The following is a 12,896-nucleotide window of genomic DNA, read 5'->3' on the forward strand; positions in this document are numbered from 1 at the left end:
GGTGATAAGCTAAACTGAAGTTCATGTTTTGCTCTGCTTGGAAAATTTTATTTCCTTTTTTTCACGAAGTTGGTATTAACTTTTGCATTATAACTTAGCAAAAGAGGGCTAGGTTTGTAAAGAATGTTTCTCATATTTTTCTATGTGTAAAGAAAATAATTTTCTAATACCATGAAAAAAACTATCAAAATTTGTGTGCATATGTTTAGGTACTTCTATTTTCTGCAAGTGCACAGCTTTCAGCAGAGTCTCAAAAAGGTCTAGATCAAAAACTCTCAGGGGAAAAACCCTTATTTAGATACTCACGTCATATAACATATACAACATCTCAAAAACAATTCAAGAATTATATGGAAGAAAATCAAACCACAACATTTAGAATAAAATATCGACAAATATTTAGCATATTTTAGGCTGAGAAAGGGTTTTCTGAACAAAAAAAGCAAGAGAAAATTGGCTTAACAAAATGTGAAAGACATCTATGTCAAAAAACATTATCAACAAAATTAAAAGACAAATTAGATAGGAAAAATATTTGTAAGAAATAATCAAAAGACTTAACATAGAACAAACAAACCTGTAAGAAAAACACATATTCTTCAGTAAATGAATGTAAAAAGGCATGAAGTGAGTACTCTCAAAGGAGAAAATACGAATGGAATATAAACATTTACAAGGTTAGTCTCTTCAATAATCAAAAATATTCAAGTTAAAATGAGATTGTTTTGCCTATAGTATTTGGATCCCTGTCGGTGTAGTGGTTAAGAGCTCAGCTGCTAACCTTTGGCAGTTTGCTAACGCTGGCAGTTTGACTCCACCAGCCACTCCTTGGAAACCCTATGGGGCAGTTCTACTCTGTCCTATAGGGTCTCTATGAGTCTGAATCAACTTAACGGCAATGGGTTTGGTTTTATTTGCAAAGATTTTTAAAAACTATACCCATTCAAAGCTGTGAAAGAGATGAGAATTGTCGTACACCAATGGACTAGCATACATTGGCATGGTCTTTCTGGAATGAAATCATATAATTTGTACCAAATGCTTTTAAAATAGTCATTCCCTTTTAGATCAATAATTTCAAATCATGTACATCTAAGGGAAAAATCCAAAATATAGAGATGTTATATACGAAATGTTTATTTACAGTGTTACTGATTTTAAGAAAATAAAAAATAAGTTAAGGCAATGATTAAATGTATCAAGGCACTTACATACAACAGAATATGCAGCCTTTATAATGGCCTTTGCAGTGAGTTTTTTGCGTAACATGATCAAAAACTAATGATATAATGTTAAATGAAGGAAAAAGAAGTAGTAAAAAATGCTGAAAAGAAAAATTATAAGGAAATATGGCAAAATGATTACAGTACATGGGGTTTGGGTGATTATTTTTGTAATCTGCAAATTGCTAATTTAAACTATAATGAGCACAACCAAAAAAACCAAACCCATTGCCGTCAAGTCGATTCAGGCTCATAGAGACCCCATAGGACAGAGTAGAACTGCCCCACGGGGTCTCCAAGGAGCAGCTGGTGGATTTAAACTGCCAACCTTTTGATTAGCAGCTGCGCTCTTATCCACGACACCACCAGTGCTCCAATAATGACCACAAACTCGTTGCCAGAGTTGATTCTGACTCATAGCAACCCTGTGTGACAAAGTAGAACTGCCCTACAGAGTTTCCAAGGAGCACCTGGTGGATTTGACTGACAACCTTTTGGTTAGCAGCTGTAGCACTTAACCACTACACCACCAAGGTTTCCAATAATGAGCATATGTCACTAATATTCAGGAAAACAAAATAAAGTAAAAATAGAGCAATTGCTGAACACATACGGATATACAAAGTTTAGATCATGGATAGCAGAAATATTTGAAAGAAACAAAGGGTGATCTCATATGAATATACAAATAATGGGTACCAACTTTCAAAATAACTGATGGGATAAAATGCTCTGTTGTTTGTTTTTGGGCTTAGCTGTCCGGTAGTGCTAATTTTCCTGTGACTTGGATGCTATTGAGTGTTCTTTAAATGGCAAATAATAAATGATCATTTATAAATTGATCATTGTCTCCAAAATGACAAATCAACTTATCAGGCAAAAGTAAAAACAAACAATTTGGGGCTAGTAAGAATTTTTCTGTTCCAAATAATATAATTTACAAAAAGGATTGAAATAAGTTGAAAAAGGTGAAGAGCTATCCAAGTGGTTTAAATTTTGCTGCTTGAAAAACTGATCTTTTAAATTTGATAAATTCTCCAAGGAGAACCTGGAACTTTGAATTACAAAATAATTTAAAGAAGATGGGTTATAAAGCTAATTGAATCAGATGTTCCCTTTGGTTTGCAGGCAATGAGTATTTTCCCTCTTCTCACCTCCTCTGGGTGAAACTCACCTGAGTGGAACCAATAGACTGGGTGGTTGCTGAGAGGCCAAGAAGCCCAGATGAATGCTTCTTCCATTCACTCCTAAACTAACAGGGAGCTTTAAACTATAATAGCTGTAAAACTTGCTTTGTAAAATAATCTTCTGCCAAACCCTATTATTTTTTAATGTTGAAGATTATTGATCACAGAAGAATTTACATATAAAAATATTAGCAATAACCTATATATCCAGCAATTGGAGATGATTAAATTGTAGTATATCCAGGCTGTTGAATACTGTGATTAGGTGGATCACAGATTATAAACTTAAAAGTCCACAGGGACCAGCTATTTCCCCCCTGCCTGGTCTTCATTCTTCTAGGGCGGGGCCCCTAACCCACTGCAGGAAGCTTTCAGTACCACATCCTACTTCTCAGGACAGTGTCTCCTCTTTAAAGGGCACTCACACTTTAACAGACCTTCCACAGAGGATGAAAGGCTGAGGAAAATCTTGTTCTTCATGTAAAATATGGGCCCACATCTCAAATTTAGAGTTTAAAAATATATATTGCAATATTTCTAAAAGCATTTCCTTTTATTAAAAAAAAAATCACATTTATTTGAGAGCAGGACTATCATTTCAACACAAAAGCTATCATCCTGACTCAATTAAGTCAACTTGTTCTTGGGGTTTCAGTCCTAGGAGGAAAGACAGGAAGGTTCAGGTACCTGACAGTTTTCCAAACATCGAAGCCATCCAGGGGCTTGGTGCCATTTGTGTGTCCCCCAGCCAGCTTCACCAGAGTCGGCAGCCAATCAGAAATGTGGATCAGCTCCCGGTTCTTCACACCCTTCTGTTTCAGCAAGGGGCTTGCCACAAAGCCCACCCCTCGAACGCCACCTTCCCACAGGGTCCATTTTCTTCCTCGGAGGGGCCAGTTATTGCCCCCAGCCAATGTCTGTCCTCCATTATCTGAAACACAATTAGTTCTTGGCATGAAGACAATGTCAACCATTAAATACATTTAGGAACAGGAGACTTCTATGTACTTTGTTATCAAACAGTATCTAAAAAAGTAAAAATGAAAAACTCTTCCTTACCCTCTCCCATACCAAATACCCTTCTTCCACTCCACACTACCCTCCTACCATTAAACACAGGAAAACCTGAATCCAGAGTGGTACATACCCTCCCTCCTCCATGGATAAAAACCAGTTGTTATCAAGTCTACGCTAACTCACGGAAGCTCCATATGTATCAGAGTAGAACTGTACTCCACTGGGTTTTCAATGGCTCATTTTTTGGAAGAAGATTGCCAAGTCTTTCTTCCAAGGTATCTCTGGGTAGACTCAAACCTCCAACGTTTTGGTTAGCAGCCAAGTGCATTAACTGTTTGTGCCACCCAGGGACTCTCCTCCATGGATAAGGCCACTGAAAAATAAGAAGGTTCCTTGATTGTAATTGCTTGGGATAGGTCCCTTGCCAAGAAATCAACTAAGTTTCAAATGCATGTGTGTATGTCTTTGTATAGCCTAGGAGGATGAGTCTATGTAAGTTGAGGCCCCCCGGTACATGAAAAGATACCTTTGAATTCATTTCTTTTAGTGACTTAAAGCTCCTGAGAAGTGGAGACAGTGGATCTTTTTTTTTGTAACTGAATTAGCATTCTACTCCCTGGTGATCTAGCCTCTTTCTTAATTGTGAAAGTTGATTTCTCTAGTGGGTTAAATGTCTCTTATGAACGGAGCAGTCAGCTGGAAAAATAATTGCAAGAAAAATTATTCCCTTTTAATAGCATGGCAAAATAAAGCTGCATCGTGTGCAATGCCAGGAAAGAGAAGGTTTCTCCTCCAAGACAACAGAGGGAATGGGGACCTTGGTGAAGACAAAGCAGAAGTTCAAAGAGTGACTGCAATTACGTATCTCACCAGCCAGGAGAGGGCTCAGAGTTAGCCTGTAGAATAGGAAGTGGTTGTTTTTATACTAAGGTTGTAGCATCATACTAGCTCAAAAAGCATCCATACATTTAGGTGACTTTAGAGACACATTTTAAATAACTCTTATCTGCATGTGTATTACACTTCAATTTAAAAAAAAAGTCTGCTATCCAAATGAACCACATGAGGGCAGTATGGCAGACCTGCTTTATAGAACGTTGTAGATAAAAATCTAATACAGAAATCAGAGATCTATCAAAGCCACAGGATAAACATGGAAGCAAAGAGAACTACACCTACTATGTTAAGCACCTACTATGTGCCAGAGTCTCTGAGTGGTACAAACGGTTAACACACTCAGTTGCCACCACAGCCAGAGGTACCTCAAAAGAAAGACTTAGTGATCGCCTTCTGAAAAATCAGCCATTGAAACCCTATGGAGCACAGCTCTACCCTGACGTAACTGGGGTTACCAGGAGTTCAAGTGGATTCGATTGCAACTGTTTTTGTTTTTTATGTGCTGGGCACCACTCTGTATTCACATTATCTCTCCAGAATCTGGAGTCTGACAGACCTGGAATAGGCCTAACTCTAGCCACTCACTGGCTGTGTGACCAGAGACAACATGCTTGCCTGTTTCCTCATCTTTAATGTGGAAATAATCATTCCTTCCTCATACATTATGGTGAGGATTAAATGACACCGTTTATGAACACTGCTTGGTAGGGTGCCTGGTACAACTTAAGCGCTCAATAAATTGCAGCTACTGTTGTCATTGTTATTTTTGATTTTTACGACAACCCACATGCTCTAGGATTATAACATTTTACGGCCAAAAAAAAAAAGCAAAACAACAACAGAAAACAAGGTTTGGAAAGGCCAAACAGCTAGTAAGTGGCAAAGCTAGGATTCAAACAAAGTCTGTGCGACCCCCAGATCCAGCCTCCTTCTGTCCCTGGAGTCCCATGCTCCTGAAGTCCATTTGTAGACTTGGTTTTATACCTCTAGGTCACAGAAAGCTTCCCTGTGAACACACTGTAAACTTCTCAGCAAGAGCACTGGTCAATCTCAGCAAAGTGCACACTCTTCCAGTGACCCAGCAGAAGAAGAGTTATTTTAAGGTGATGATCATTCCCTTTAGAGCCTTTATCACTGGTCAATAAGAAATTCAAGGCCCTACTGCCAAGGAGGCATCTGATCAAGCCCTTAACACACCAGGTCCTCAATTCCTTTCTGTGCTTCGTGAAGGGGAACAGAGAAGAATTTTTGAGCTAGATCAGATGAAGATAATTCCTCAACACATGGGCTAGCTGACAATCAATCTCATCATTCATATCACAGGCTTATAAGAACCTGTCCTCAAACCTCACATCTCTTCTTGGCAAAAACTCAAGGCCCAAACATTCATCCATGCCAGTTTATTGAATACACACAAGCTGAACAGACCTGTATATTCCAAACAATAAGAGGGCCCTATTTCCAGAAGAGTGAAATTCCTCCATGTGCTCTGTTCACAGAGTACCAGTCACCCATAATCTATGTAATAAAACTTAAAGGAAAGTACTGTGCATGTGATACAAAAACACACTGGAAAAAAATAAATTTACACTCGCCCCATGATACCAAGAAGGCTGAGACAAGCACTATTATTTCACTCATTGTCTAGATTGCTATAAAAGATACTAGCTCAATGCTCATAGAATACGTCTGGGTCTTATGTTGTCTTCTTTTTTAAAAAAACAAGCTCCTTTGAGATATTACATTTCGTGTCCTTCATATTTTTATATTTATTTGTTAGTGTTCAATACTAACAACAGTCTTCAATATTGGATGAGGATAGTGGTGAAAGTCAGAGTAGAGATGCTGGGGATAAGGGCGGCTGGAATTGGAATCTGATTCTAGGGGCAGCCTTTCAGTTATGACTCAGGAAGGAAAATGCTCCGAGCTGTTATGAGAATTTGGCCACTGCTGCTACTGTAGGAGCTGGAAGATGTTTCCACATATTACTAGAAAGGGCTTTGATGGTGTGCGTGTGACTGTTTTTGCCATTAGCTCAAGTGTGATGTTTTTGCCATTAACATCGATAAGCATTTCTATCATCAGTTATCAGCGTGGTTTCCCCCATCATTTATATTTTCAAGAGCATTCCAGGGAAAAAGCACTGCCAGTTGACACACCTGCAGCTTCCCCTCTTAGACTCCCACCACAGAGCCAACTGCAGACTTGGCGGCATGAGGGTGGCCGTTCAGCTTTGCTGGGCTTTTACCTGCTCAGGTGGCATCTAGCTGATGGTTGCCACCTGCCCAGCAAAGGAGCAGACTCCACTAAGTCAGGCCTTTAGTTTAGGCCTTTAGTACATGTGTGAGAAGGTAGGCAGCTGGCCATCATTTCTAGTTGCAGTCTCCTGGGTGTTTCAAAGAGTTTGGCATAAAGCTGATCAGATTTACAGCAAATGCGAAACAAGCTCTGTGAAACAAGGGAGAAAAGAGGGTCTCCTGTATTGCTTACTTAAGTCTGATATAAATTTAAAAAACAAAAACAAAAAGCCAATGGTACCACCACTATTCCAAACATGTTTCTTCTCATTTTCCCTCCTAATTTTCTTTGTGGCAAGGGTTAATTTTTTCTCTTGTTAAGAACTCAGTTTCAACAGAACATTTTCTTGTTTCATTTCCTGACTGACTTATGAAAAAACTTCCAAATCAAAATAAGATGACTCTAACCAGTAAAGGAAGCCATGAAACATTATTTTTTTCAGGGAAATAGTTTTTCTGTAACATCTTGGCAGAGGGAAAACCTAATTATAAAAATCTGCTGTCTAGAAAAGAAATGTCAAAATAAAATAAATGTTGTCATATACAGATTGTAAATCTCACTTTATTATTCATTATTGAACAAAAATAACTGTCAAAAAGTCATGGAAAAACATCGGTTTGCCAACGATCTGAGTGAAAGCACTAAATGTATGACAAGCCTCATCCCTATCCAGCTGATAAAAATTAGGGTGAAACCATGACAACAAGACTAGTTTTTAGGACTACTCCCCAAACAATTTACAGTTGTGGTTTGGCTGTGGAAGGCTGCCCTGAGTCATCATGTATCTCTAGCTCCCCACCCTGGTGGCTCCATCGCTGGCTTACTCCTCACTTTGACCAGGGGATCATGAAAGGAAAAGCAAAACTCCAACAGCCCTGCACCAGGGCTTGGATGTTCCTCTGAATAGGGCCACCAATGCGAGTGTGACGGGTTGTCTAGGCAACGTGATTTCAAAGACAGAGAAGCCTCTTTGTCCATAAATGGTGCCTGCTTGTTAATGGTTAATTATTTTGGGTTAATTTTTTTAATTGCTAAATTGCAAATATATCTCTTATAGGGCTAATACCTGCCTCAGTAGCCATGTAAAAGATTAGATAAATTCACTTGTTTCCTCCAAAACATTTTGGAGACAATAAACCAGTAAAACCAGTTGCTGTTGAGCCGACTCTGACTCGTGGTGATGCCATGTGTGTCAGAGTACAACTGAACTCCATAGTGTTTTCAGTGGCTGATTTTGGGGAAGTAGATCACCATGCCTTTCTTCCAAGGCACATTTGGGTGGACTTGAACCTCCAACCTTTTGGTTAGCAGCCTAGTACCTTACCCATTTGCACGACCCAGGGACTCTGAAAAAATATCTATCCAGATACTCAGCTTACAACCTAATGTTCTCAAATCTTTCCCTCCTGCTCTACGTTAAATCATTTCTTATTGATTATTCAGTCAGTTCTGTCCATTTCTATCTTTAAAATGTTTTTCAAGTCCATTCCCTCTCCTGAATCCCACTGCCTTGGGTCTGGCCTGCACGCCTCTCACCTGAACTCCTCGAGTAACTTACGTAGAGCTTTACGTGGTTGCCAGAGCTGTGTTTGTGAAGCCCCAAAGCCAATCAGGCCACATCCTTGTTTAAAGACCTCTGATTGCTTTACAAAGCCTTCAGGAGAAAGTCTAAACTCCTCCATCCAACATACAGAAACCAAATGGCAACAAGTTTGTTTTTTGTTGTTGTTGTTGTTTGCTTGTTTGTTTTTATTACTGGGGCAGAGCCAGAATGACTCCATTCTATTTCCATGGCTTTAAATAAGCCAGAACGCTCCTTAGAAGCAAGGATGGCGAGACTGCGTCTTACATATTTTGGACATGTTGTCAGGAGGGATCAGTCTCTGGAGAAGGGCATCATGCTTGGTAAAGTACAGGGTCAGCGGAAAAGAGGAAGACCCTCAATGCGGTGGTTTGACACAGTGGCTGCAACAGTGGGCTCAAGCATACCGATTGTAAGGATGGCGCAGGGCCAGGCAGTGTTTCGTTCTGTTGTGCACAGGGCCGCTATGAGACGGAACCAACTCGACGGCACCTAACAACAACAAATAAAGCACCAACCTACTTAAACCTGTGCTTTAGTCACATAGAACTAACTTCTCCCCTTTGTTAGGATATGCCGTGTCCTCTTGTGCTAATTTTTTGTACATGTTGATTTCCTTGTCTAAAATGTCCTTCACCTTTTTTCCCGCCTGACTTCAATTTTAAATCCCAGGTTAAATGTCACATCTTCTGTGAACCCTTCATTTTCTTTCCCAGACAGTCTTTATCTCTACAGCCATAAAAACACAATAAAAACTAAATCAGTACTTCCACTGCAATACACAATACTGTATAACACATGTGCGTGTGTTTACTAACAGCACTTATGTCTGTGTATTGTTAATTAGTTGTTCATGGGTTTGCCTCCTCCATGGACTCTGCCTAGAAGGGCAAAACAATGTCTCATTCTTTGTATCCCCAAGACCTAGGACATGACTTCTTCAAAGCTTCTGGAGGAACAAGTAAATGAATGGAAAAGAGGCCACCAAAAATAGAGGCACTAAAAATTAAATTTGGTTACTTTATAGGTTTTCTGAGTCTTGGTCTAGAGGCTGTTCTGTGTACAAATGCTGTTTATTCCACAGGATATTAGCGAGGGGAGCTCCTGGGTCTTTGATGATTTAAGCAGATAAAGCTCACAAATACCAGAGTTGTCTATTCAATCTGACACCTGGTCAATTATATTGAAGTGGAAAAAGTTTGTTCTCAGTTCTCACCTTTAACAAATCTTTTTTGATGCCTACCACGTGAGTGCTAGGGACCATCTAGCTCTGGGCAAATGGCAGAGAATGAACAGACAAGGTCCTCTGTCTCATAGAGTGAGTGATAAAAAGAGATGAGCTCTTTCCATTCATGGTAGGCAGTGACTGGGGTGGGGAAGGACAGCCCCAGTGTGTGCCTGTGTGGGGTAATAGCAGAGGTCTGGTAGGGCCTCTCGGAAGAGCTGAAACCAGAATGCTGGGACAGAGCCAGTCGCGTGACCATCAGCAGGGAGCCCAGGCAGAAGCAGCAGGAGTTTCAAGGGCCTTATTCAATGACACATCAGATAGTGGGGTATTCTGCATCAAGACTGCCTTTTAATTAAAGATTAATTATCCACTTAAGAACACTCTGTTGCCAAAAGTTCGGGAAAACTTGATCTGAATGATTACTAGGTATCAGCAAAAAGGTGTACAGATGTTTTGTGACTGTCATCATTTTTCTCTATCATTACTATTGCCACGTTTCTACACTCACTGAAATGTACTCAAGTGACAGGAGTTAAGCACTGTGATTTTAGGATTTACTTAATCTCTTCAAGCCTAAGTGTCCTCATCTGAACAAGGACAACAACAATACCTAGCTTAATGCAGTGTCTGGCATAGAACTAATGCTCCATCAATATTAACTCCCTGTATTAATGATAATTAGCAGCAGCAGCATCAAAGTATGCAGAGCAGAACAGACTCCTATCTGGTTATTTATTAAACACACACTAGATTTAAATATTATACCCATATCTAAAGAGCGCTGGTGGCACAGTGGTTAAGCACTCGTGTAGCAGTCTGCTTTTGTAAAGATTACAACCTTGGAAGCCCTACGGGGCAGTTCTACTCTGTCCTGTAGGGTCACTATGAGTCGGAATTGACTTGACAGCAGCAAGTTTAATTATTTACTTTTTACCCATACTCTAAAACACCAAGCTTTTGTAAGAAGAAAGCATTTAAACAGAGCCTTTCTACGTTGCACTCTCTAGTCTGCAGGTAATTTCTTCAGAGCTATAAACACACAATGAATTGTGAAGGGTTTTGTTCTTCTTAGGTCCTTGGGTGGTGCAAACAGTTTGGCTCGACTACTAAAGGTTCGTGGTTCAAACCCAACAGCATTGCCATGGAAAAACAGCCTGGAAATCTGCTCCCATGAAGATTATAGTCAAGAAAACCCTATGGAGCAGCTCTACTCTGTAACACATGGGGTTGCCATGAGTTGAAATTGACTTGATGGCAGTGGGTTTGGTTTTGTTGTTGTTATTGTTGTTCTTATTACAGAGGCAGAGCCAAATGACTTCAATCTATTTCCATGATTTTAAATACAGCACATCAGTTATCAAAGAAAGGCATCACGACCATTGCCTATGACTCAACTAACCTCAAAAAATGAATATTTACTCAAATATTCACTAGAATATTTGTAGGGGTATTTATGCAACACTATATTTCACCAACGCCTTTACAATGTTTTGTAGCACTCAGGGCAGATAAGTGCTTTGACCCCCAACTCATAGTTAGAAATAATCTGATTTAACATCTTGATTGAAAGCACCAGCATGGGGAGCATTCCTGTTGAGCCAGCATTAGGAATGGAATGGAATTGGCAGCAGAACACCAAATGACTGATGCAGCCACCAAAAGAGTTGAAGATAAAGGAAGATGGATGCAGCGGAAAGGACAAACCCAGGAATGAATGGGAATTAAGAAGAAAAAAATTATAGACGGTTATAGTAAAAGATTTCTTCATTTTCATTGCTGGTAATCATCAGATACCAACGGGACTTTATCTCTCCTTTAAAATTGATTAAGGAAGAAAAGAATCAAAAGTTTACTGAAAGATGGAAAACATTTGGTCTCTAAAAGTCAGATGGAACTGGAAACCAGAATCCAAATCTTTTACACATTGTTGTTGGTTGCCATCAAGTTGGTTCTGACTTAGAGCGACCCTATGTATAAAAGAATAAAAAAATGCCTGGTCCTGTGCCATCTTCACAACTGTTGTTACGCTTGAGTCCACTGTTGCAGCCACTGTGTCAATCTATCTCGTTGAAGTTCTTCCTCTATTTCGCTGACCCTCTACTGTACCAAACATGATATCCCTCTCTAGAGACTGGTCCCTCCTGACAACATGTCCAAAGTATGTGGCATGAAGTCTCTCCATCCTTGCTTCTAAGGAGCATTCTGGCTGTACTTCTTCCAAGACAGTTCTTCTGACAGTCTGCGATATATTCAATATTCTTTGCCAACACCGTAATTCAAAGGCATGAATTCTTCTTTGGTCTTCCTTATTCACTGCCCAGCTTTCACATGCATATGAGGCAACTGAAAACACCATGGCTTGGGTTAGGAGCACCTTAGTTTTCACAGTGACATCTTTGCTTTCTAACACTTTAAAGAAGTCTTTTGCAGCAGTTTTGCCCAATGCAATGTGATCTCCAGCATCATTTCTATCACCAAGGGCATATTTTCCAACAACCAATCCTTCTTTGCTTCCAAATTTTGCATTACAATCACCAGTAATTATCACTGCATCTTGATTGCATGTTTGATCAATTTCAGACTGCAGAAGTTGGTAAAAATTTTCAATTTCTTCATCTTTGGCATTAGTGGCCGGTGCATAAATTTGAATAATAGTTGTATTAACTGGTCTTCCTTGTAGACGTATGGATATTATCCTATCACTGACAGTGTGTCACTATGAGTTAGAATCGACTCGACAGCAACCGGTTTGTTTTTTTTGGTTTTTGACAGTGTGTACTTCAGGATAGATCTTGAAATGTTGTTTTAGATAGTGAACGATGCCACTCCTCTTCAATTTTTCATTCCTGGCACAGTAGACCATATGATTGATTCAAAATGGCCAATACCAGTTCATTTCATCTCAGTAATCCCTAGGATATTGATCTTTATATGTTCCATTTCATTTTTGATGATTTCCAATTTTCCTAGATTCGTACTTTGTATATTCATAAATTGCTTACGTATTTGTAGGCGAACAATTTAACTCTGTAAGACAAGTATAAAATAAGAGTTCTAAGATAAGTATAAAATTTGCTCTCACTTAGGAGGCATGGTGTTATGGATTGAATTGTGTCCCCCCAAATATCTGTCAACTTGGCTAGGTCATGATTCCCTTGTATGACTTTATGATTGTCTACCATTTTATTACCTGATGTCATTTCCCTATGTGTTGTAAATCCTATCGCTGTGATGTAATAAGATGGATTAGCAGCAGTTATACTGATGAGAGCTACAAGATTTGATGGTATCTTAAGCCAATGCCTTTGAGATATAAAAGAAATGAGCAGAGGCCTCATACCACCAAGAAAGCAGCACCGGGAGCACAGCAAGTCCTTTGGACCTGGGGCCCCTGCACTGAGATGCTCCCAGACCAAGGGAAGATTGATGACAGGGACCTTCTTCCAGAGCCAACAGAGAGAGAA

General features: G+C 39.6%; 1 protein-coding gene across 4 annotated transcripts in view; it reads right to left on the reverse strand.

Annotated features, from left to right (window-relative positions):
* The window catches only part of ARSB (arylsulfatase B), a 211,130-nt gene that overhangs the window by 106,487 nt on the left and 91,747 nt on the right, over positions 1-12,896 (reverse strand). For 3 of the 4 annotated variants that reach the window (XM_049866374.1, XM_049866382.1, XM_049866392.1), the window contains exon 5: positions 3,098-3,341. The exons of the other annotated variant lie outside the window; for it this stretch is intronic. In XM_049866374.1, coding sequence (XP_049722331.1) covers positions 3,098-3,341 — 244 coding nt within the window. The remainder of the gene's footprint in view (positions 1-3,097; positions 3,342-12,896) is intronic. 4 annotated transcript variants of the gene reach the window in all.

Source organism: Elephas maximus, chromosome 2, assembly GCF_024166365.1.
Source record: "Elephas maximus indicus isolate mEleMax1 chromosome 2, mEleMax1 primary haplotype, whole genome shotgun sequence".
NCBI classification, from domain to species: Eukaryota; Metazoa; Chordata; class Mammalia; order Proboscidea; family Elephantidae; genus Elephas; species Elephas maximus.